The following is a 21535-nucleotide window of genomic DNA, read 5'->3' on the forward strand; positions in this document are numbered from 1 at the left end:
CCTTCTCTGAACGCTGCTGGAGGTTACTGAAATCAGGCTGGAGCCTCGAGTGTGTTCAAGTGGGTGTCCGTAAACCCCTAGGCTTCAAGGGCTGCAAATTCCTTTGACCAGCAACACTCTGGCAGGGAGGACCTTGATTGCCCAGGAGCAGCTGACAGCTCATCTCTGTCACAGCCCATCAGCAAGCAGCTTCTCACCAGCTGCCTTGTGCACCCAGAAAAAAATGGTTCCTATATTCACAGAGATAATTTGAGTTGATAGGAATAGCATCAGGGGAAGAGGATAGCGTCACCAAATCAATACTTAAGCTTCACAGATTAATGTCTTGGCTCTGGCTCCGAGTTTATATTCAGGAGGCCATTGGTCCCAGACAGAGACACTAAACGGAACAGACATTTCATTCCCAACAACAACAAATTCCCTTTTCTTAATGAGGAGTCAACTAGAGACTTGATACGTTAAAGAAATTCATTGAGAACATCCATTAACTGTGAATTTTATGTTTATTGTGGCACACCTCTAAGAAATAATGTGGAGATGCCGGGAGAGGGGTACTGCATGCCTGGTAGGAATCTTTCTACACCCATGTTCACAGCAGCATTATGCTAAATAGCTAAAACAGAAGTAACCCAAGTGTCCGTTGATGGATGAATGGTAAAAAAGAAAATGTGGCAGATACATACAATGGAATGTCATTCAGCCTTTTTTAAAGGAAAGAAACTCTGAAACAAGCCATGATGTGGATAAACGTTGAAGACACAAAGTGAAGTGAAATAAACCAGCTATGAAAAGGACAAATACTGTATGATTCCATCTGTATGAAGCACCTAGGGTAGAGTTCAGAGAGACAAAGTAGAATGGTGGTTTCCAGGGCTAAGGGCAAGAGGGCAATGGGAGTTATTATTTAATGGGTGCTGAGTTTCAGTTTAAGAAGTTAAGAAAGTTCTGGAGATGGATGGTGGGGATGGTGACACAAGAATGTGAATGTACTTATTGCTACCGAACTGTACACTTAAAGATGGTTAAAGTGGTAAATTTATGTTATGTATATTTTGTCACAATAAGGGAAAAAAATGCATCCTTTATCCAACAGAGAGCAAACCCTTTATTTAAAAGAATCTCAACATCATTGGTTCCAAGGAGATTTCTTGGAAATGTTCAGTGGAGTACAAATGGTTTAACCCCTGATTGAATTTACTTTGGGACATAAATTTATAATCATAGAGGTTGACAAACTAATTACATATAAATCAACCATGCAAAACAATACAGATTGGAACATGGTGACATAAGATTTACCAGCTAAGCAATTTTCCTATCTTGGAGATCAAGGCTTTTCAAACTTGAGTGTATATGGAAATCTCCTAGGCATCTTGTTAAAAATGCAGATTGATTTCGTAGGCTTGGACTGAAGGTTGAAATTCCACTTGTCTAAACAGCTTCAGGTGCTGCTGCTGGTTGTGCTGGTCCAGGGACCCCAGTCGCAAGAATGGAGGTCTCTCTTCAGTTAAGATTCCTGCCCACACCTTGGAAGTAATGGCCCCCTCCTCAAAACTGAGTCTAAAAGGAGAGTCTTCAGGTGGTTTTAATTATTTCTGGGATTCTCTCACTTTGCTTATTACCACTGTCAAAATTCAGGTCTCCAGGATCTACAACCCCTTCTTTTTCTTCAGTCCAAGCAAGGACAAAACATAAAGAAATCACTGGCCCATTAGGTATAGGCCAGATCAGTTGCAATTTCCAAAATCATGGTTACAGGAAAGGAGGGAGGGGGGGTGGAAGGAAGAAAGGAAGGAAGGCAGACAAGCTGTCAAAACAGAGAGACAGGAGGAGAGAGAATGGAAAATAAGACAAAAACTAAAAGCACAAGAGTTCTGAAGTCCTCTCTAAGAATACTTCAATGAACTATCCATCGTTTTTAGGCTAAACGTTCAGACTCCATAAAAGGGCATACTTATCAGGGCCTGATGAGGTCCCTCTCCACCTCTCCTAGCTCATCTCTTGCCACTGTCCTCTATGTTCAGCCAGAATGAATTCTATTCTTCCTTGCCTTTACAGATGCTCTCTCCCTGATCTGGAACCTCATCCCCTCCTGTATCAGCTGGCATTGTCTCTCTTGAAAAGACCTCCCTAACCATGTTGCCACCCTCATTTTCTCCCCTCCGTGCTGGGTTGTCTTTCTCTGCCTTCAACTGCACACAGTGCTTACCCCATACTATAATATAGTAATACTTCGCAGTATGTTTTCATTGTTTTGGACTGTGAGCTCTTTGAGAGGTGGAAAGATGTCCTTGGTCCCTAGCACAATGTCTAGAACATATGAAGTGCTCAAACAATCCTTGTTGAAAGAATGAGCAAATGCAAAAAAACTGTAACACTGTGTGACATTTGAAGAAGACACTGCTTAGTTCCTAAAACACCAGGAAGCTGCCCTCAGAATGACTTTCCTAAAGGTCAAACACACTGACACCAATTTTTGTGTTCCAGCAACTGTAGCTAAACTCCCCTAATTCTGATAAATTGTATTACCCCAGCTTCCTCATTTTATAGTATCCTCTGAAAGACCAAAAGCAAAGAAATACATAAGGTGGTAACAGTAGTTTTTTTAAATGGAATTTAGCAGAAGACCAGAATCTCTTTGAATATTAGTATGTTGGTTGCATTCTTGTTATTGCCAGTTTGGCCCTCAAATAAGTCTGTAAAATTGCACAGCCTCCAAACTGGAGGTCTCAGGGCACCTAGGTGTTGCTAGCAGCCTCCAAATTGGTATATTTATGTATCTATAGATTTTTACATAGTTTCTACCTGTTTTATGCAAGGCACTATGTCAGGGCTATAGGGATGATCAAACTCCTACTGCCCTCAAAATCTTTGCCCTTTAGTGGCCTGGTTTGTGCTACTTAATTTCATGGTTTCAGCACCCATCTATGCCCTGGTCAACCTCTAGCTTCCATTTTTCCTGTCAACTGTAGGCAAATGTTTCTAACAGCCAGCAGAGCCTGCCCACATGAATGTCATACACACATCTTAAAGGCAGTATGTCCTTATCTTTCCTCCCAAACCTGTTCTTCTTCTACTAGCTACTCTAGATAATGGAACCCTCATTTCCTTACCTACCTAGGCTATTGAATCCTAAGTCATTCTTAACTTTTCCTTTCTGACATCCTCCCCAATCAATCAATTATCAAGTCTTATGGTTCAATGTCTCAAGTCTTCCTGAACCCATTCTGTCGCCTCTTTTTCAACTTTCAAAACCTTATCACTTCTCATCTAGATTATTGAAATAACCTTCTTGGTGCTTTTTTTTTTGCCTCCAATCCTTCCCCAGGATAAGACTTCCTGACGATTCCTGCTAGAGCGTCTTTTTAAGGCCCAAACCTAATATTGTCCTTCCTTTAGTCCTTCAACAAATCTCTTTTATCTATAAAATAAAGTCCAAAGCCCACATTGAGAGCTACAAAGCTTCACGTGACTTACCTTTTTACCCCACTCCTCCTCTTTTTTTTTTTTTAAAGATTTTATTTATTTATTTGACAGAGAGAAATCACAAGTACACAGAGAGGCAGGCAGAGAGAGAGAGAGAGAGGGAAGCAGGCTCCCCGCTGAGCAGAGAGCCCGATGTGGGACTCGATCCCAGGACCCTGAGATCATGACCTGAGCCGAAGGCAGCGGCTTAACCCACTGAGCCACCCAGGCTCCCCCCACTCCTCTTCTGACACTCCCCCTACATACTTTAAGATCCTTCCAGACCAACTCCTTATCCTTAGCATTTCCTAGCACACCATGCTGGCTCCTCCTGCAGGGACTTTCCAGATGCTCTAAAATTTCAGCCTAGAAAACTTCTGTTATCTTTAGATCAAGTCAAAGATCATCTCCTTCTGAAGAGTTCACCTCAAAGCAGTCAGTGTGTGCTTCTGTGAGTACTTCTCATGTTGTATTACAATTATTTTTCATATGCCTTTTTCCCTCTTGAACTGAGCTCCTAAAATACTGTGACTGTGTCTCACTCTGTTTTGTATCTTGGCCTTTGACACAGTAGCTGGTGCATATCAAACCAGCCATGAATGTTCAATGAGTAACTGACCAAGTAATTGAATGAATAAACAATTGACTGTGATAAGAGTCACAATAAGAACATTAGGAAAGGTGCAAACCAGGGCACCTGGGTGGCTCAGTGGGTTAAAGCCTCTGCCTTTGGGTCAGGTCATGATCTCAAGGTCCTGGGATGGAGCCCCGCATCAGGCTCTCTGCTCAGCAGGGAGCCTGCTTCCCCACCCCTCTCTGCCTGCCTCTCTGCCTACTTGTGATCTCTGTCTGTCAAATAAATAAATAAAATCCTAAAAAAAAGGGGGGGGGGGACAAACTGTTGCCACAGGGTGTTTAGGGGACTGAGTCATATTTATTTGGGAGACCAAAAAAAGACTGTGTAATTGGTTGTAATCTTCCAATTTAATCCTATGTATTTGTTCATGCCTTAAAGCAGGATTCACTCATGGCCCACTCCTTCTCCAACATCCACCCCAAAGTGAAACGAATTTTACCTTCTGGCTCTGGTGTAACAGACCTTTAGTTCATATACTATATATGATATTGCATATAATAATCTGGACTCATAATAATTTACCTATTTGTAAGTGGAGATCCTTCTTTTTCTAAGAAGGATATAAGGGGCGACCTCATAGCTGCTTATGTGTTTCTACTGTAACTTCTTGCAGAGAAGGTACCCAAATGTTTGCTGAGTGAAAATCTCAAGGATTGCCCAGGCCGGCTGGAACTATGGAGTTGCTTGGCAAACACTCAGACCTCTTGAGAACTAGCTCTGGTACTAAGCTGAAGCAGTCTCCCTACCTTGCATGCCTGACTGCATTTCCGTCCGTTTTCAGTTCACTTGGATTATATCTTGTATCACATAGATCTTTTGAACTTAGAACACCGAAGGCCTGTGTATGTTCATGGCTCACAGCTCTTGTAGTGCTGATCTGCCCCAGTGTGGTTAATGTTTAGCCCCTAAACCATTGGTTGAACGTCTTAAGACTACAAGAACAGGCACATGCTAATAGCTAGCTTGGGTTTAGTGAGTGATAGCTGCTTTCTCCACAGCACCTCAATGATCCGTTTAACCTTCCTCTCAAGACACATGTCATTCTGCTTTCCAAAGAGAAAAGGAATCGTAGAGCAGGAGAATCCAACACAAGGGCAGTTCCTGAGAGGCCTATCAAGAAGCAAAGTCTAGAGGTGCCTGGGTGGCTCAGTCATTAGGCCTCTGCCTTCCACATGGGTCCTGAGATCAGCCCCACATCTGGCTCCCTGCTTGGTGGGAAGCCTGCTTCTCCCTCTTCCACTCTCCCTGCTTGTGTTCCCTCTCTCGCTGTCTCCCTCTGTCAAATAAATAAATAAAATATTAAAAAAAAAAAAAAAAAAAAAGGAAGCCAAGTCTACTAACCTCCAGGACTTTCCTACAGGTCTGTCTATATAGGGATCCCACACAGAATCTGGAACCCAAATCTTTGGATTCCCAGACCTGTGCTTAATTCACCAGGTAGTAATGTAATGTTTGGATTTTCTGCTGGTTGAATTGTTCCCTCAGAGCAGAATTATCATTTTATTTATTGTCTTTTCCTTCTGTCATGGACAATTATTGGTTGTTGCCACTTCTCTCTTCCTAATAGGTCTCCAGATTTCTGAGCCACATGGGAAAAGCCCCACTTTCTTTCATCTAGGGATGAGTTCCACTGGCTATCAGCTCATCCATGTATCTTCTCACACTGAGAGGCCAGTCATGGCCTTACGGATGGCCCGTGACCTAAAATGGTGTAATCCAAGTGGCTGCAGCCATAGTGAGAAGCTTGAAGCTGTCATGTGGTAACAGAAGAATGAATCCACTCAGAGGAAGAAGAATGGAGAAATGGATCCCAGTTGTTTGAGTCCTGGGTCAAATTGTGTCTGGATCCCCATAAACTGTGTGACAGTAGAGGTATCTATCTTGATACCTATCTTGATATCTATCTGACACAGTAGGCATTCAGTAAGTGAGTTTTAAATGGATAAATGCGGATGGGAAGGACACCTTCTATAAACTCCCTTTACTCATTTGACTACTGAAGAACCTGGTCATTGTCATCATCATCATCATCATCTTCTTCTTCTTCTTTGTAAGATTTTTATTTATTTATTTGAGAGAGCACAGATGGGGGGCACGGGGTGAGCAGAGGGACAGGGAGAAGCAGGCTCCATGCTGAGCAGGGAGCCCAGTGCAGGACTTGATCTCAGGACCCTGGGATCATGATCTGAGCTTAAGGCAGACACTTAACCAACTGAGCCACCCAGGCGACCCTGAAGAACTCAGTGTTCTATAGGAAAGCAGTGACATGGACCTGGAAGCTGGGGTCTCACCCCAACCCAATGCCTTTTCGAGCCACCAGAAAGTCTCCTAGTAAATATGTTGGGGTCTTTGTAGAGGCCCCAACACAGCAATCCCTGTACTTCTCCTCGAGTTTTGAACTGAAGGAGAGGACTGTCGTAAGCTAGGTGAGCAAAAATAACCTTTATTACTAATAAAGCTGACATTAGAGAATATGGCTGGTACTGTCAGACAAATGAGCTTCCCAACACTCGAGCTCGGAATTAGACAGACGCGACCACTCACCGATAGGCAGATGGGCCAGGAGGGCCTTCCCTTCCCACCCTGGCTCCCCAAGAAGTAAGGAAGAGAAGATAGAACAAGACACAGTTTCTCCTTGCAAACTCACCAGATGAAACAACTCCTCCTCCCCAGGGAAGAATGAGGGGGTGAAGCGAAGCCAGGAGTGTTATGCTAATTGTGCTCCTTTCACAAGGATGAAAACAGCTAGAGTAGGAAAACCAAGTCTCCCTAACCCTTGTCAGGTATGATATGGTCAGGTCAGTGGATTCTGCCTTGTCTCTACAGAGTAATTCACACACTATGGTAGTAGCAAGCCTCCAATGGAGTCAGAGATCTTCATTTTCAAATCATGCAAAATTCACAGGAAGAAATAAGCAATTACGTTGAAATCACACAGTCAGGGGCCTTAGGTGGCAAACACCCTTGGGCTTGCACACCATGCCCATGGAAGGCATTTCAAGAGCATTGACACCTCACACACTTCCCACACTGACTGTCAGCTTCTCACTGATCTCAGAGCCACAAGGTACCTATTAGTCACCAGGAGAGCAGAGCCAAAGTTTAACTCCTTGGTGACACAGGGGAAATGCTACTTCAAATTGGATTCCAGGAAATCTGGGGAAATACTAGGCAGGAAGTCTGTTACCATGTCCCAAATTTCCCCAATGTCAAGGCTGCGGCTGGGAGCATTTTTCAAAACAAACCGTCAGTCTAGCAAATGACTGTGTGCTTTTGCTTTTGGTTTCACTCACCAGGGCATTTTTTCCTGCTTCCGTTTTTTGGGGGGTTTCTTTTTTCTTTTTAGGTAAACATTTACCATCAAGGTTCCAAGAAGATTTCCCCAGAAAGCATTGTTTGTAAATTTGAAGATTGGTGGATACATGAATGACCAGATGAACTAGATGTTTGCTACAGAGGGTACATTTGGTTCATAGTGGTACACTTAAAATTCAACAAGCTTTACTGAAAACTGAGTTGGCTGTTTAATGGAACTCTGAGCACAGTGAGAACCAGGATACCCTGACCCCAGTGCGGATCTCCTCCGGCTGCTAAGACAAAGCTTTGATCTCATCCTGCCCAACTCTCTGGTGGACTTTTTGCTGGAGGTCACACTAAGTAGGTTTTGCTAACCAGTTCTGGGAGAGAACCCAAGTTAACCGTGGAAACCCACAACACAGCAGTGACACAATACATTCCCATCTTCTCTTCTCAAAGGCAAAGCTATTTTCTCCTCTGTTACCTGCCCTGATTTTTACCATCAGAAGCTCTCTGATGCCACTTCAGCTATTGATAATTGGCACTGAGTTTTGTAACTTAACAGTTGCCCAGAATCAATTCCGAGGAGCTGCACAGAAACCACTTCCAAAAAAGCAAATTTGGGGGTTACTTCCTTGCTTATCTGCCCTCCATTTCCTTTCTTAGCCAATACGTCATCTGCCAGAAGACACTGAAACTTGAACCGTGTGCCTAAATGCCCGGTTCTGAGTATGCAGTAGATATTTGAGAAATTCTCTCATTGATTGATTGACTAATGTGTGCCTAGAGGAAGGGACTGGGCAGTTCCATGAAGAGTTGCTGTGTAATTCAGAATGAAGGGCATTCCTGCTGACTCATAGCTCCTTTCTAATTTCAGTCCAAAGGCCCCAGGGAAAGATCTGGGTAAGAAAATTGGCCTCAGGAAAAAGCCAGTGAAGGATGTTTGTTCTCCAGAAGAGAAACAATAGGGAATTGCTAACCGTGTTGAGCTCACCTCTGTCTTTGCCAGTTACCCTGCTCATCACCAGTTACCAGGGAGGGGTCCTCTGTGAAACTGAACTTCCCATCCCACCAACCCAGCTGGAGACACAACCCAAGGGCTCTGGTTAGCTTCTCGTAGCTTCTGCTCATACACAGCATGGAGGCAGCCAGTCCTCTTCGCATGACCTCTAAATGACACTTCCTAAAACTCAAGATGGTGGGGTCTCCAGTCACTTGAGAGATGGCAGGCATCTATTTTTAGAGCCATTCTGTCATCTGGATAGCCTCGAGTAGGTGTTTTTTCTGTCCTTCCGCAGCTCCTAATCTGGTGGGTTTGGGGCAACCTAGAAGAAATGCTTGCTAATGCAAGCGGGAGGGCAAGGGGGACAGCCAGCTGGAGACCAGAGCGGCTGGAGCTCCCGGAACCCCCAGCGTGCTCAGGCAGAGATTTATGGGCCTGCCTTTCCCCTCGTGATTCCGCATCACGCTTCTTTAAGCCAGCCTCAGCCGAAGAGCTATCATCAGGGGCCTCGTGTTTACAGCAGGGACTGAGATAGCACAACCATGAAGACGCCAGCCCTGTTTGTCTACTGACCTGATGGTCAAGGACCATTTCCTGGGCCCAAGAGCAACCTTTGTTCTGTTTCCTTTGTGCAAAATGCCAGGTTGCCTCTGCCTCGAAGAGGTTGACTCTGTTGTTAGCTGTGGGAAAAAACAGCCAGAGTTGCTATTTACACCCTGAACTGCAAGCTGGGTAAAAATAGCATTAGCAGCTTGGTCCAGCTTCAAACCCCACTGCAGAAAGAAGATTATTTTTGGAAGAAGATTTTCCTCCCCACCCACAGATCTGAAAATGGTCACCTCCCGGGGGGAGAAGAGGAGAGACAATCCCACGCAAAGGTGAAAAATACCCCTTTCTCTGCCCGCCGGCCCAAGACAGCACACCAAGAGCCAGACTAGAAATGTCTTCCCCTGACAACCAGGTCAGACCTCAGCACAGACCTGTAGGTGACCTAGTTCAAGGTACAGTGGGAATTAATTAACTTTGACTATAGTGACAGGAGGCAGCTGTCTGGACCTGGACGTCGCCATCTGCCCCTTGACCGCTCTCACTGTTAAGGCTGTATGTCTACTGTTCAAGAAAGGAAGAAAGAAGTCTTGACGGGGGTGCCTGGGTGGCTCAGTGGGTGGGTTAAACAGCTACCTTTGGCTCAGGTCATGATCCCAGGGTCTGGGATCGAGCCCCATATGGGGCTCCCTCCCCTCATGAACTTGCTAGAGCTTAGGAGCTGGGGTCTGGGGTCCTGGGGATCTCTCTCAGGTTCAGGAAGTGACCCATATGACAGTCGGTAGAAGGAAAGTCCACTTTTTCCATGAACAAGTATTTGATATATACACTTGAGTGTCTAAGGGGTCTATTATGACACCTGTGTAACTGAAGGGATCTACCCCTGTGGACAGTCCCCAGGATAGGTGAAAAATAGTAGAGAAAAAGGCCAGGGTCTTTAAATTGTTCTGTAGTTTGAAAGTGCCCAAGCCATCCAGAGCTGAGCCTGGTAGGTGTTAAGTAAACATTTTTAGGAGGGACAGGAACAAATCTTCCCTAATCCATCTCCTCCACCTGACCCTCTTTCTTCAGCAATCCAGGAACTAAAACAATCTCCCCCCTTGAGGAAACATACCAAGGCATGGCTAACCAACTGAAGGAATAGCGCCTCCTAGCAACACACACACACACACACACACACACACACACACACACTGCCATCACGCCCACTCAGTGTGGGCACCAGAGCAGCAACAGAGGGACAGATGGCCGGGTCCCCATAGAAGCCGAAAAGATGGGGACGGGCCCTACGGCTGTGGACAGACCTAGGTTTTAGTCCTACTTTGTCACCTTCTATCCCTGTGACTGTCACCTTGCGTCCCTGAATCTCACTTTTTCCCTCTGAGAAGAGGGGTGGTAATACCCACCTGTCCGGGCTGGTGAGGACCAAAAGCAGCAGCATACAGAGCGTGTGTTTCACACCCGGCAGGGAGTCAGGGATACTCTGAACCCAGCGTCCGGGAGCAGTTCTACTTTCCCTGTGGCCCAGCATGGGCCAAGTTTGGGAATCCATCCTGCTTCCAGCTGCCAGGTGATGGCGCATCTACCAAGTGGCTGAGGTCTTATCTCCCTGAGAAAGGCATTGCCTTAACAGAAATGTTTGAAAACATTCTGGCACACAATCAGGACTGCACCGTGCCCTTCATTTGCTCTGGACCTTCACCTCTTTGCTTCCACCTTTCTGTAACACCCACTTCCCCAAGCTTTATCAAGAAGCCAGAAATACAATCTCCTCCTCTGACACCTCTGCGCACAGGAGCTCTGGCCAGCTCGGGGCTGGGTCAGCACCGGCTTCTCTGCGGAGGCAGGCTGCCGAAGGTGGCCCCTCACAGCCCACTCCAAGTCACGCTATCAGGGAAGAGTTACAGCCCTGCTGCATCACAGCTCTTTAAGCTGTGTGTGTTCAGGGCTCTGAGACTCCCCAAGGACCTGAGAAAGACGGCGGCCTAGCCCTTTGATCGGGATCGCCTCAGGTTTCTATTTCCAAAGTTGAGAAATCCAGATGGTGCTGACTCCGGCCCAGGAGCCGAATGAACTCAGGTCCGTCTCTCTCCCTGACCTCTCACTGAGGATTGTAGGCCAAGGTGGCCAGGCTCTCGCCTCCAGCCTAAGTCAGCCTCCTCCTGACTCAGCTTTCTTCACCTCCCTATTAATAGCCACTGCTTTGGCTGGCTCCATCACAGTATGATTACAGTACAGGAATACATCTCAAGTAAGGAAGCAGCAAACTTTTTGGAGCTGGGCTCCTGAGGCCCAAAGGCCCAGGAGCTCACACTCGGTCCCAGAAAGCAGAGTGGGGTGCTTGTTTTCTGCAGGAGGAGCGGCTGGATACAGGTTGGGGTGACTGTGTCATTGGGCTCTAGGACAAGTCACTGTTTGGGGATTTCTGTCTTGCTGGGCTGCCCCGTGATCAGGGTAGGAGACAGGCATACAAGATAACTTTCATTTTATTGGAGCCTTTGGGTCCACAGATATTCCTGGACAGGGCTGCAAAAATGTGGCTCATATGCAGTAAAAGAGAGTCAGCTACCCTGGACGGAAGTTCTAGTCCAAGCTACCAAGGTCACCTTTTCTTTGATGCTGTAATAACACAGTGGCTTTTTTAGAGAGGCTCCGATTGTCTGGATGGAACGAGGTGCTGACAGTAGGCTGAACCCCAGCAAAAAAACGGTTTTCAGGCCACCCCCTTCTCCCTCCTCTGTCTCTCCCCAGTAAAGGCAGATGCGCCAAACTAAGTTTAGTGTTAAAATTCATCCTGTTAAGCCAGGTATCAGGTCACCCTGTAATGTGTTCCAGAATTTTTGTTCTTTGTGAACCCTGAATGGGAAGAACACACAAGTTTAGGAGTGAGATGCCCAGGGTTCAAATTATGACTCAGCCTCTTGGCTGAGAGGGCTTAATAAATTTATTCTACTTTTCTGAACCTCCATCTTCTCATGCATATAAAGGGGATAATAACCTCTCCTGAAATGGTCTTCATACAAATGAAATGAGACAGCTTTGGAAAAGATACCTCGTTCAGTACCTGGGATATAGCAGGTGACTAATAAACTCTTAATTTTCTTTCCAGAAAAACCAAAGGCAGGAAATGTGAGGGCACACCAAGGCCATCCAAGCCTCTCACACTACTGGACAAAAAACGACCCACATCTCTAACTGCGCAGACTCACGGTGTAAACATCTTTGATAGGAAGGCTCACAGGAACAAGTGGAACTTTGTTTCCCTTCTCCAGATTCACACCACTAGAAGTCCCACACTGAGGCCCAATCTGGCCTACGGTGTATCTTGCTGAAGCCACAGGGAGGAGTCTCGTGACTCCCTTTATCTTTCCTAGGAACAATGATCACGGTTCATAAACCAGGGGCAGAGCATCAGGAAGAACGGGTACGCCAGGGATAGGGAGTGGCATATGTCTGTCCCACTTATCAAGGGCTTATCTATATATTTCAAGGTCTCCCTGAAAAGAATCAGGTCAACCAAACCTCTCGAGTGAACTCTGCTATCAGCAAGGCCAAAGGAGAAACAAAATATCATGCATGCCCTGTTTTCCAAGCTACTGAGGAATAATCACCCCCTGTCCCCTGCTCTTCAAACACTTGCTTATTAGGTGACAAACAGTGGTCTCTTTAACATGGTACCAGCTGGCTTCCTTCAGCCTACGGCTCCAAGTCTGAGGGGAAGGGGTGGACTTCATTCCTGCTACGGCTTGCTTCCTTCCTCCTTGCCAACAGCCAGCATATATCTGATGGAAGCCAGAGCTCCTAGCAGCACGAAGTGGGGCAAGCCTTAGCATGACCCGCCCCACCACTATCTGCCCTCAGCTGGGGACTGACTGGGGACTGGTGTGAGGGAGGAGAGATCTGGGGCTAAAATGACTTAGGCTCATTTCCATAAAAGCAGCCAGAATTCCCTTTACCTCAATAGGCCAAGGAGTAGGACTTCCTATGACAAGCTCTTAAGACAGTGATCCTTAATTCCTCTTTGAACCTATCATTGGTGTTAACTCTACCTTGATTTTCCTATATGCACCAGTTGGTGGGGATGAGTACACCATAGTTTATCCACATGGCATGAAAGCCACCCGATTTAAGGATCAGCCACCTGGACAACATTCACCCCTTTAGCTGCCCAACAGATAGTTCTTGAACATTTCCCTCACACCATTCTACGTGCTGAATACACACCGGTGAATAAAACGAAGGTGGTCTCTGCTGACGGGGAGAGCCTGACAATGACTATGAAAATTAATAAATACGTGATTACACAAGGTAAGAAATGCTATTGAGAGAAGTGCCAGGTCTAGTAACAGAGAGTCATGCTGGGGGTGGGGGGTGTCTCATTTAGATGAAGGCAGGCCTCTCTGACATGCTGACATTTAAGGGCTTGGGATTTCAGTGGCAGTTGCCCACAAAAGTCTTCCCTCACTGCTCGGCTGAGTTTCCTCAACTCTTAGTGAAAGGCTCTACCAAGAACGAAAGTATATCCCAGCCAGGGATGCAGTGAAGAACATCCTGGGAGAAGGGCAGGGGCTATAAAACCCTTCTTCCAAGTCTCCTGCTGTGGATGCATTTACTTCTCTTCCCTTCCTCTCCCACCCTGACACCCATCTGTTTTCTGTCCAGGGCTTTTCTGGTAACACTTTTTGCTTCCCTACAACCTCTTCCTTGTTCCTGTCCCCCAGCATGTGCTCACGACCGTGAGCACACTATCCTCCCTGATGCAGCCCAGAGAAGCCGTTCCTGTCTTTGAAAACAGTTTTCTCCATGGTCCCCACAATCCTGCCCTTGAATTCTCAGATGCCAAATTGCTCTAACCTATAGGAGATAAAACTCACCATTCCTGCTGGGACAGCAGGTTCATTACAGACACTTCTTTCTAGAACTCTGTATCAGGACTGTTCTCCTAAGTTAGCATTAGTGAGGTCCATACCCACACCATCCACTCCCCACTTGAAGGAGCTCTCTGACTCTCTAGACCCTGTGGAACCAGCCTAGACATCAGAGCCAGACAGACCCGGGTCTGAATCCCAGTTCCCCCTTCTACCAGCTTTGTGACCTTAGACAGGTAAGGATTCCTCTCTGGGTCTCAGGTTTGCATATGCAAGATGAGGAGGATAATATCTACTCGGCAGTGTCAGTATAAGAATTAGTCAAGAAGTACGCCAGATGAATGGAATGTACTAGGTGCACTACCAGTATGAGTCTTTGTTATTATATCCGCTATAAAATAACCTGTGTAGAATGTTGGCAGTGCCTCATTTAGGAAGGGAATTGATTGTTCTATTAAGAATGGTGCCCAGGTATATACCCTAAAGATACAAATGTGGTGCTCCAAAGAGGCACGTGCACCTGAATGTTTATAGCAGCAATGTCCACAATAGCCACACTATGGAAAGAACCTAGATGTCCATCAACAGATGAATGGATAAAGAATATGTAGTATATATATACAATGGAATACTATGCAGCCATCGAAAGAAATGAAATCTTGCCATTTGCGACGACGTGGAGGGAACTAGAGGGTATTATGCTTAGCGAAGTAAGTCAATCAGAGAAAGACAACTATCGTATGATCTCCCTGATATGAGGAAGTAGAGATGCAACGTGGGGGTTTGGGGGGTAGGAAAGAAAAAATGAAAGAAGATGCAAGGGAGACAAACCATAAAAGACTCAATCTTACAAAACAGGCTGAGGATTGCTGGAGGGAGCGGGGGTTGGGAGAAGGGGGTGGGATTATGGACATTGGGGAGGGTATGTGCTATGGTGAGTGCTATGAAATGTGTAAACCTGGCGATTCACAGACCTGTACCCCTGGGGATAAAAATACATTATATGTTTATAAAAAAAAAAAAATGGGGCCCAGGTCTTCCTTTCACCAACCACTTGGCCGCAGTAGCTTTTTCATCCGTGTATTGCTAAGAACCAGGTGCAAGGACGCTTCAGGACATGGTGAGGGCATGGATCCCAGAATCTCCGATTGGAAGAAATCCTGAGAAAACTGTAGTCCAAGTTCTTGGTATCAGGCAGGACTGAATTTAACACTCAGACAGATGGGAATCCTTTCCAATACATCGTTGAGCAGCTGTCACCATGCTGCCCCAGCAGTATTGTTCTTGTGATCACACACATTTTATTGGAATCTCTTCACTCACTCAATACGTTCATTTAAAAAATATTTACCGAGCACCTACTATGTGCTGAGTACTATTCAAGGCACATGGATATGGAGGCGAGAAGACCAAGTCCTGCCCCTCGTGAGACCAGCCAAACCTACCGATTAAAGAAGAAACAAAAACAGTGAGAAGAGGGAGGGAGGAAGGGAGAACGCAGAGAGAAATGTTAGGAAGAAGATACAATGAGAACAGAATGATGAGGCAGAGCAAGAGTACTGAGGTGGGGTTTTCAGAGGATGCCTCTGAGCGGACACCTGACCAGAGACGGATGGATGGGGAGGAGCCCGCATCCGGGGACATGCAGAAGAGCATGCTAGGCAGTGGAGACCTCCGTGTCAAGTCCCTGAGCAGAAACAAGCTTGATGCACTCAAGGCACAGAAAGAATTTCCACATGGTTGTGGGCAGTGAAGCTGCAGGCGCCAGAGTACGTAGGCCCTTGAAGGTTGAATTTTATTCTAACTGCGGCATTAAGGCGGAGGGCCAGCGAAGTCTGATTTAATGCCTTGAAAGGATCCTCGTGGCTATTCTTGGAAATATGCTGTAAGGGGCATGAGTGCAAGAAAGGAGACCCAATGAGGAAGTTGTTGCAGGAATCCAGGCAAAGGAGGATGAATGCTTGGACCAGGTTGTAGCATTGGAAATGGTGAAAACTGGCCAGATTTGAGATATATTTTAGGGGTAGAGCTAAAAAGACTTCCTTATGGGTTAGGTATGGGGTGGGAGTTGATAGAAAAGGGAGGAATCAAAGAGGAGTCCTCAATTATGAACCTAATAAATTGGGAGGAGAGTAGTGCTATATATAGAGGCGGGATTGTTCGGGAGAAATTACGTACTGGTATCTTTCTCCTCCTCTAGACTGACGGTTTCATTGGGGCAGGGCCCCTAGCTCTCTTGTTCACTGCTGTATGCTCAGTGTCCGGCTTGGTGCTTGGCTTGCAGAACAATAAAAGCAGCTACCAGTCCTGGAGCATTAGTACATGCAACAGGGCTGTGCTCCACTCTTTATATTCATTGTCTCATTTACTCCCTACAGGAGAACTGTGAAGAGATACTTGGTGGGATTTTTTTGTTTATTTGCTTTTAATGTAGGCTCCACGCCCAACAAGGGGCCTGAACTCAGGACCCTGAGATCAAGAGTTGTAAGCTCTGGGGCGCCTGGGTGGCTCAGTGGTTAAGCCGCTGCCTTCGGCTCAGGTCATGATCTTGGGGTCCTGGGATCGAGCCCCGCGTCGGGCTCTCTGCTCAGCGGGGAGCCTGCTTCCTCCTCTCTCTCTGCCTGCCTCTCTGCCTGCTTGTGATCTCTCTCTGTCAAATAAATAAATAAAATCTTTAAAAAAAAAAAGAGTTGTAAGCTCTACCCACTGAGCCAGCCAGGGGCTCCCGGAGATACTGGTTTGAATCCTCATTTTACAAACAAGGAACTGGGTTCAGAGAGGTAACGGGACAGCCTCAAGGTCTCACTGCTACTAATTGGGAAAGCTTAACAGTGGTGTGTCTGGCTGCAGATTCTATGTTCTTCATCACTGTATCACATGGTATGGGTGGGTGGATGGATGGTTGGGGGGGCCAACAGATGGATCAGATGGGAATGGATTGATGGATGGATGGATGGAAGGCAACATACTTACTGAAAACCTCCTATGCTAAAGGGTCTAAGGGAAAAACATATAGAAAGTTCTAGAAAGCTTGGTTAAATTAAAATCCATCTATTTGAAGAAATTATCTTAGCACTTTTTCAATGATCTGGGATGACTTTCAGAGCCATGAGGATCACACGAAACACTTCTGATGTTTGAAAAATATCTTTGGGGTAACGTGATCAGAATAAAGGCAGAAAATATTGCTGAGTCAGGCAGCCCAGAACCTGGAGCTCCTCAGCAGTGTCAATTTTTACTTCTATGGCTAAACAAGCACAGCCAATCTCGGTTGTGGCCTATTAGGATCAGTTCCACAGTGCTTCTAGTAGGTGCTCCGTTACACTATGACTTGCTTAAGGAGAGGGTCCTGCACTTATTTCGTGCTGACACAGTGATCCAGGTCAGGAACCTGGGACCCAGCCCGGATCCCTCCCTTTCTATCACCAAAATGATGAAGAGAAAATGTATTGAGCATTTACTATGCCAGACACTATTGTAGGCACATGGATCTCATTTGATCTTTACCATAACCCTGTGCTGTAAATACTATTATTATCCTCATTTTATAGAGAGAAGGCTGAGGCAGATGGCTCTGCCTCACACTGGGTCACACTGCTAGAAGTGAATGGAATCAGTGCAGGCTGAAACCACACAGCCTGTGCCCTGAACCCATCTGCGGCCTCACTGGACAAGCCTCTAGTCCTGTGGATTCTGCCTTTTTGTTTTTTAAATTTTAAGATTTTATTTATTTCCTTGACATACAGAGATCACAAGTAGGCAGGGAGACAGGCAGAGAGGGGCGTCGGGGGAAACAGGCTCCCCGCTGAGCAGAGAGCCCAATGTGGGGTTTGATCCCAGGACCCTGAGATCATGACCTGAGCTGAAGGCAGAGGCTTAACCCACTGAGCCACCGAGGCGCCCTGGATTATGGCTTCTTAGGCATCTTCTCATTCATCTCTTCCTCTCTATCCCTACAGTTACTGCCCTTGGCTAGACGCTGTGTCTTTTCTCATCAGCAATAGTACTACATCCTTCTAAATTATCTCCCTGTTCCCATCTGGCCTCTCTGCCCTTCTCTCACCCTTCCTTCCATAACTGACCAAACTGGAGTTTGATGCCCGCGCTGGCCTCAACTACCTTACCCGGCCTCTTCTTCCTCTCCTGCTGTTTACCTTGAACCCTGTGCTGCAGGCATCATCAAACATGTGCTCTCTCAGGTTGGAATAGTGGGGCTGGGCTGCCCTCTCTACCCACAATGCTTCCTCCTTTTCTCCTGGGTGCAACACCACACCCTTCCTTACATACTTACATGCACACATACCTTGTCTATTCAGGGATCCCTCTTTATTCTTTGAGACTTGGCTCCTAAGATGCCTCCTCTATGAAGCATGTTCTCACTCTCACAGCCGGATTTGGGTACCTCTTCCTCTTCTCTGGCACCGCCCCTTCATACCTCTGAGGAAACCCATCATCTTTTTTTAATTGCAATTTTCTCTTTACAGACTCTCTCTTTTTGATGGTAAGGTCCATGAGGGCAGGAACCATAGTTATCTTGTTACTGTTGTATCCCCAGCACCTATACATATTCAAAAATGACTGTTAAATGAATAAATGAGGGACTGCTGAGATGACTTGATTTTCAAAGTAGATCTTGAAATCTGGAAAACATTTGTTCTCACACTTTCCCACTGTCGCACTGATCTACCCAGGCATTTTCACTGCCATGGGGCTCTAGTGGTAGTTATACTATAGAGTGGTTAGGAATGAAGACTCCGCAGTCACATTACCTAGGTTTAAAACTTGGGTCTATCATCTACTAGCTGGGGACCCTTAGGAAGTCGCAATCTCACTAAACCTCACGGTGTTTTAAATTTTATTTCTTATTATTTATTTTTTTTACAATTTTTTTTTACAATTTTTTTTTTATTTTTAAGTAAACTCTACACCCAGTGTGGGGCTCAAACTCACAACCCTGAAATCAAGTCACATGCCCCACTGACTGAGCCAGCCAGGCATCACGGTTCACTGAGTTCATGATAGGACCTACATCATAGGGTTAAAGTGAGAGCTAATGAAAAAAAGAACATGACGAGGCATTTGATGATTGGCACAGAGCTAGTGCTCAATACTTTCGATCTGTTATTATTAGCTATTTTCCTGACAGCTTCACTTGACCCCATCACTCTTTGAACCAAATGTCTAGAGTATGGTTCTCAAACATGGACACTCCATCCCAGCAGGTTTTGCATTTGCCATAGTACTGGGTCACCTTGGAGACATAGCCTTGGGGAATATGGATCCAGATGGTAGCTGAAACCAGGAGTGGCCTTTTGCTTGTAAGTTATGATTTATTGCCTAGAAACCAAAGTAAGCGTTGCCAACCAGTCAGCAGAGTACCTCAGTTCCTCAACATTCCCAACCTTCTCCCTTCTCGCTCGCTCTCACATTTGGAAAAACAGAGGGGACTGGTATAGGCAGTTCTGGATATGAACAGCAATAGGAGGGAGAAGGAAAAGCAGCAGGATATAGAGATTGTCAGGTAGTCTACGGGGTGTTGGCCACACAGAGGAGTACAAGAAGCAACATCTGGGTCTACAGATCCCTAGTGTGTATTTCATACGTACCTGGAAGACGTATCTTCTTTGAATTCTCATGCAGAAGGAAGGGGTTGACGTTTCCATTTCAGATCTGAGCTTTTTAGATGCCGACTCTAGCAGCCTGTTTTTGAGGTCATAGGAGTTTCACCGGGGCCTTGAACTAAGTGGCCAAGATTATAAATTGCAAGATTATCCTGAAAATGTGTGTGCCGATGAAGTGAATGAGGAGTGATGAGGAAAAGAACAAGACTGATTCCTCAGAAGATTTCAAAGGTTACATTTCAAATGTTACAAATCACCTTCCAAAGAACTAAGAAAATACATAATTTGGGATCAAGGGTTAAGGCTGTCCTTTGAATGTACAGCCCTTCATAATTATTTTACTTTAGCAATGCTGTTGCCACAGCCCTCTTTCTACAAAAGTTTCCATTTCTGGTTTGAAGGACACGAGGTTAGAACACAACAGTTAGGGGCGCCTGGGTGGCTCAGTGGATTAAGCCGCTGCCTTCGGCTCAGGTCATGATCTCGGTGTCCTGGGATCGAGCCCCGCATCGGGCTCTTTGCTCAGCGGGAGCCTGCTTCTCTCTCTCTCTGCCTGACTCTCCGCCTACTTGTGATTTCTCTCTCTGTCAAATAAATAAATAAAATCTTTAAAAAAAAAAAAGAACACAACAGTTAATAGAAGCGGTTGGTTTGTTGGTTTTATAATCTATACCCCGAGCAGAAGTGGGTTTTTCTAAAATGGATCAATCGGAAAATTTGGCCAAACTGTTTCCTACCTAGATAGATGGCAAAAAGGAGTCACTTTGGAGAGCTTTTGAGATCCTATACCTGGGTCCCTCTTTCCAACACCTGCTCTTACTTCACTTTTTCATTCTTGTCTTTATGTTTTCTTATGAAGTAAAAGATATTTTTGTTTATCATGTAAAGCCACTTTTAGGGACGCCGGGGTGGCTCAGTCGGTTAAGCTGCTGCCTTCGGCTCAGGTCATGATCCCGGGGTGTTGGGATCAAGTCCCGCATCCGACTCCTTGCTTGGTAGGGAATCTGCTGCTCTCTCTGCCTCTGCCTATTTATGTGCTTTCTCTCTGACAAATAAATAAAATAAATAAAATCTTTTTTTTTAAAAGCCACTTTTAAATTTCCTTCTTGCTCTTTTCCTTGTTTGGTCAGATAGGAATTTCTGTACATTTATACCATGAGAGGAACGTGGCAGTAGAAATCGGGTAAAAAAAAAAAGAGAGAGAGAGACTGAGTATCCACATCTATCAGAATGACTAAACTGAAATATAAACAAACAGAATTTTCATGGACTGCTGGCAGAAATGCAAAATGACACAACCTTTTTGGAAAAAGTTTGTTAGTTACTTCTAAATTTAAACAACCACTTGCCACATAACTCAGCAATCTGATTTTCCTAAGAGAAGTAAAAATATAGACACAATATGCACAAAAAACCTGTTCATAGATGTTTATAGCAGCTTTTTCCTAATAGCCAGAAACTGGAAACACCACAAATGTCCATTACTGGTAAACATACTGTGGTATATCCATATAATGGACCACTATTCAGCAATAAAAAGGAATGACCTATTGGTTCATGCAAGAGCATGGATGAATCTCAAAGTATTATGTTAAAGCATTTTGAAAGAAGACAGATTGGGGCACCTGGGTGGCTCAGTCAGTTAAGCAGCTTCATTTGGCTCAGGTCATGATCCCAGGGTCCTGGGATCAAGCCCTGCATTAGGCTCTCTGCTCAGTGAGGAGTCTGCTTCTCCTTCTTCCTCTGCCTCTCACCCCTACTTGTGTGCTCCCCCTCTCAAATAAGTAAATAAAATCTTAAAAACAAAAGAGACAGATTGAATGAGTTATGTTATTATATGGCATTCTGGGAGAGGCAAAACTACATTAACAGAAAATCAGTGGTTGTTGGGGGCTGGAAAAAGGAGGGGCTTATTATAAAAGGGACACAAAAACTTTTGGAGGTGATTTAACTATTCTATATCTTAACTGTGATGGTTAGTTATGTGACTATATACATTTGTTAAAACTCAGAACCATACACCTCAAGGGGGTAAATTTTGCAACCTGTAAACTATATGTGACTTGAAAAATGATTTGTATTTCTTTGGCTTTGAGTT

General features: G+C 45.3%; 1 protein-coding gene across 1 annotated transcript in view; it reads right to left on the bottom strand.

Annotated features, from left to right (window-relative positions):
• LOC309851128 (uncharacterized protein) overlaps positions 1-21535 on the bottom strand; it is an 82931-nt gene that overhangs the window by 57656 nt on the left and 3740 nt on the right. Inside the window, exon 2 of the mRNA XM_082705956.1 lies at positions 8976-9082. Within this exon, the coding sequence (XP_082562082.1) occupies positions 8976-9082 (107 nt within the window). The remainder of the gene's footprint in view (positions 1-8975; positions 9083-21535) is intronic.

This window comes from Mustela nivalis (genome assembly GCF_964662115.1).
Source record: "Mustela nivalis genome assembly, chromosome: 17".
Classification (NCBI taxonomy): Eukaryota; Metazoa; Chordata; class Mammalia; order Carnivora; family Mustelidae; genus Mustela; species Mustela nivalis.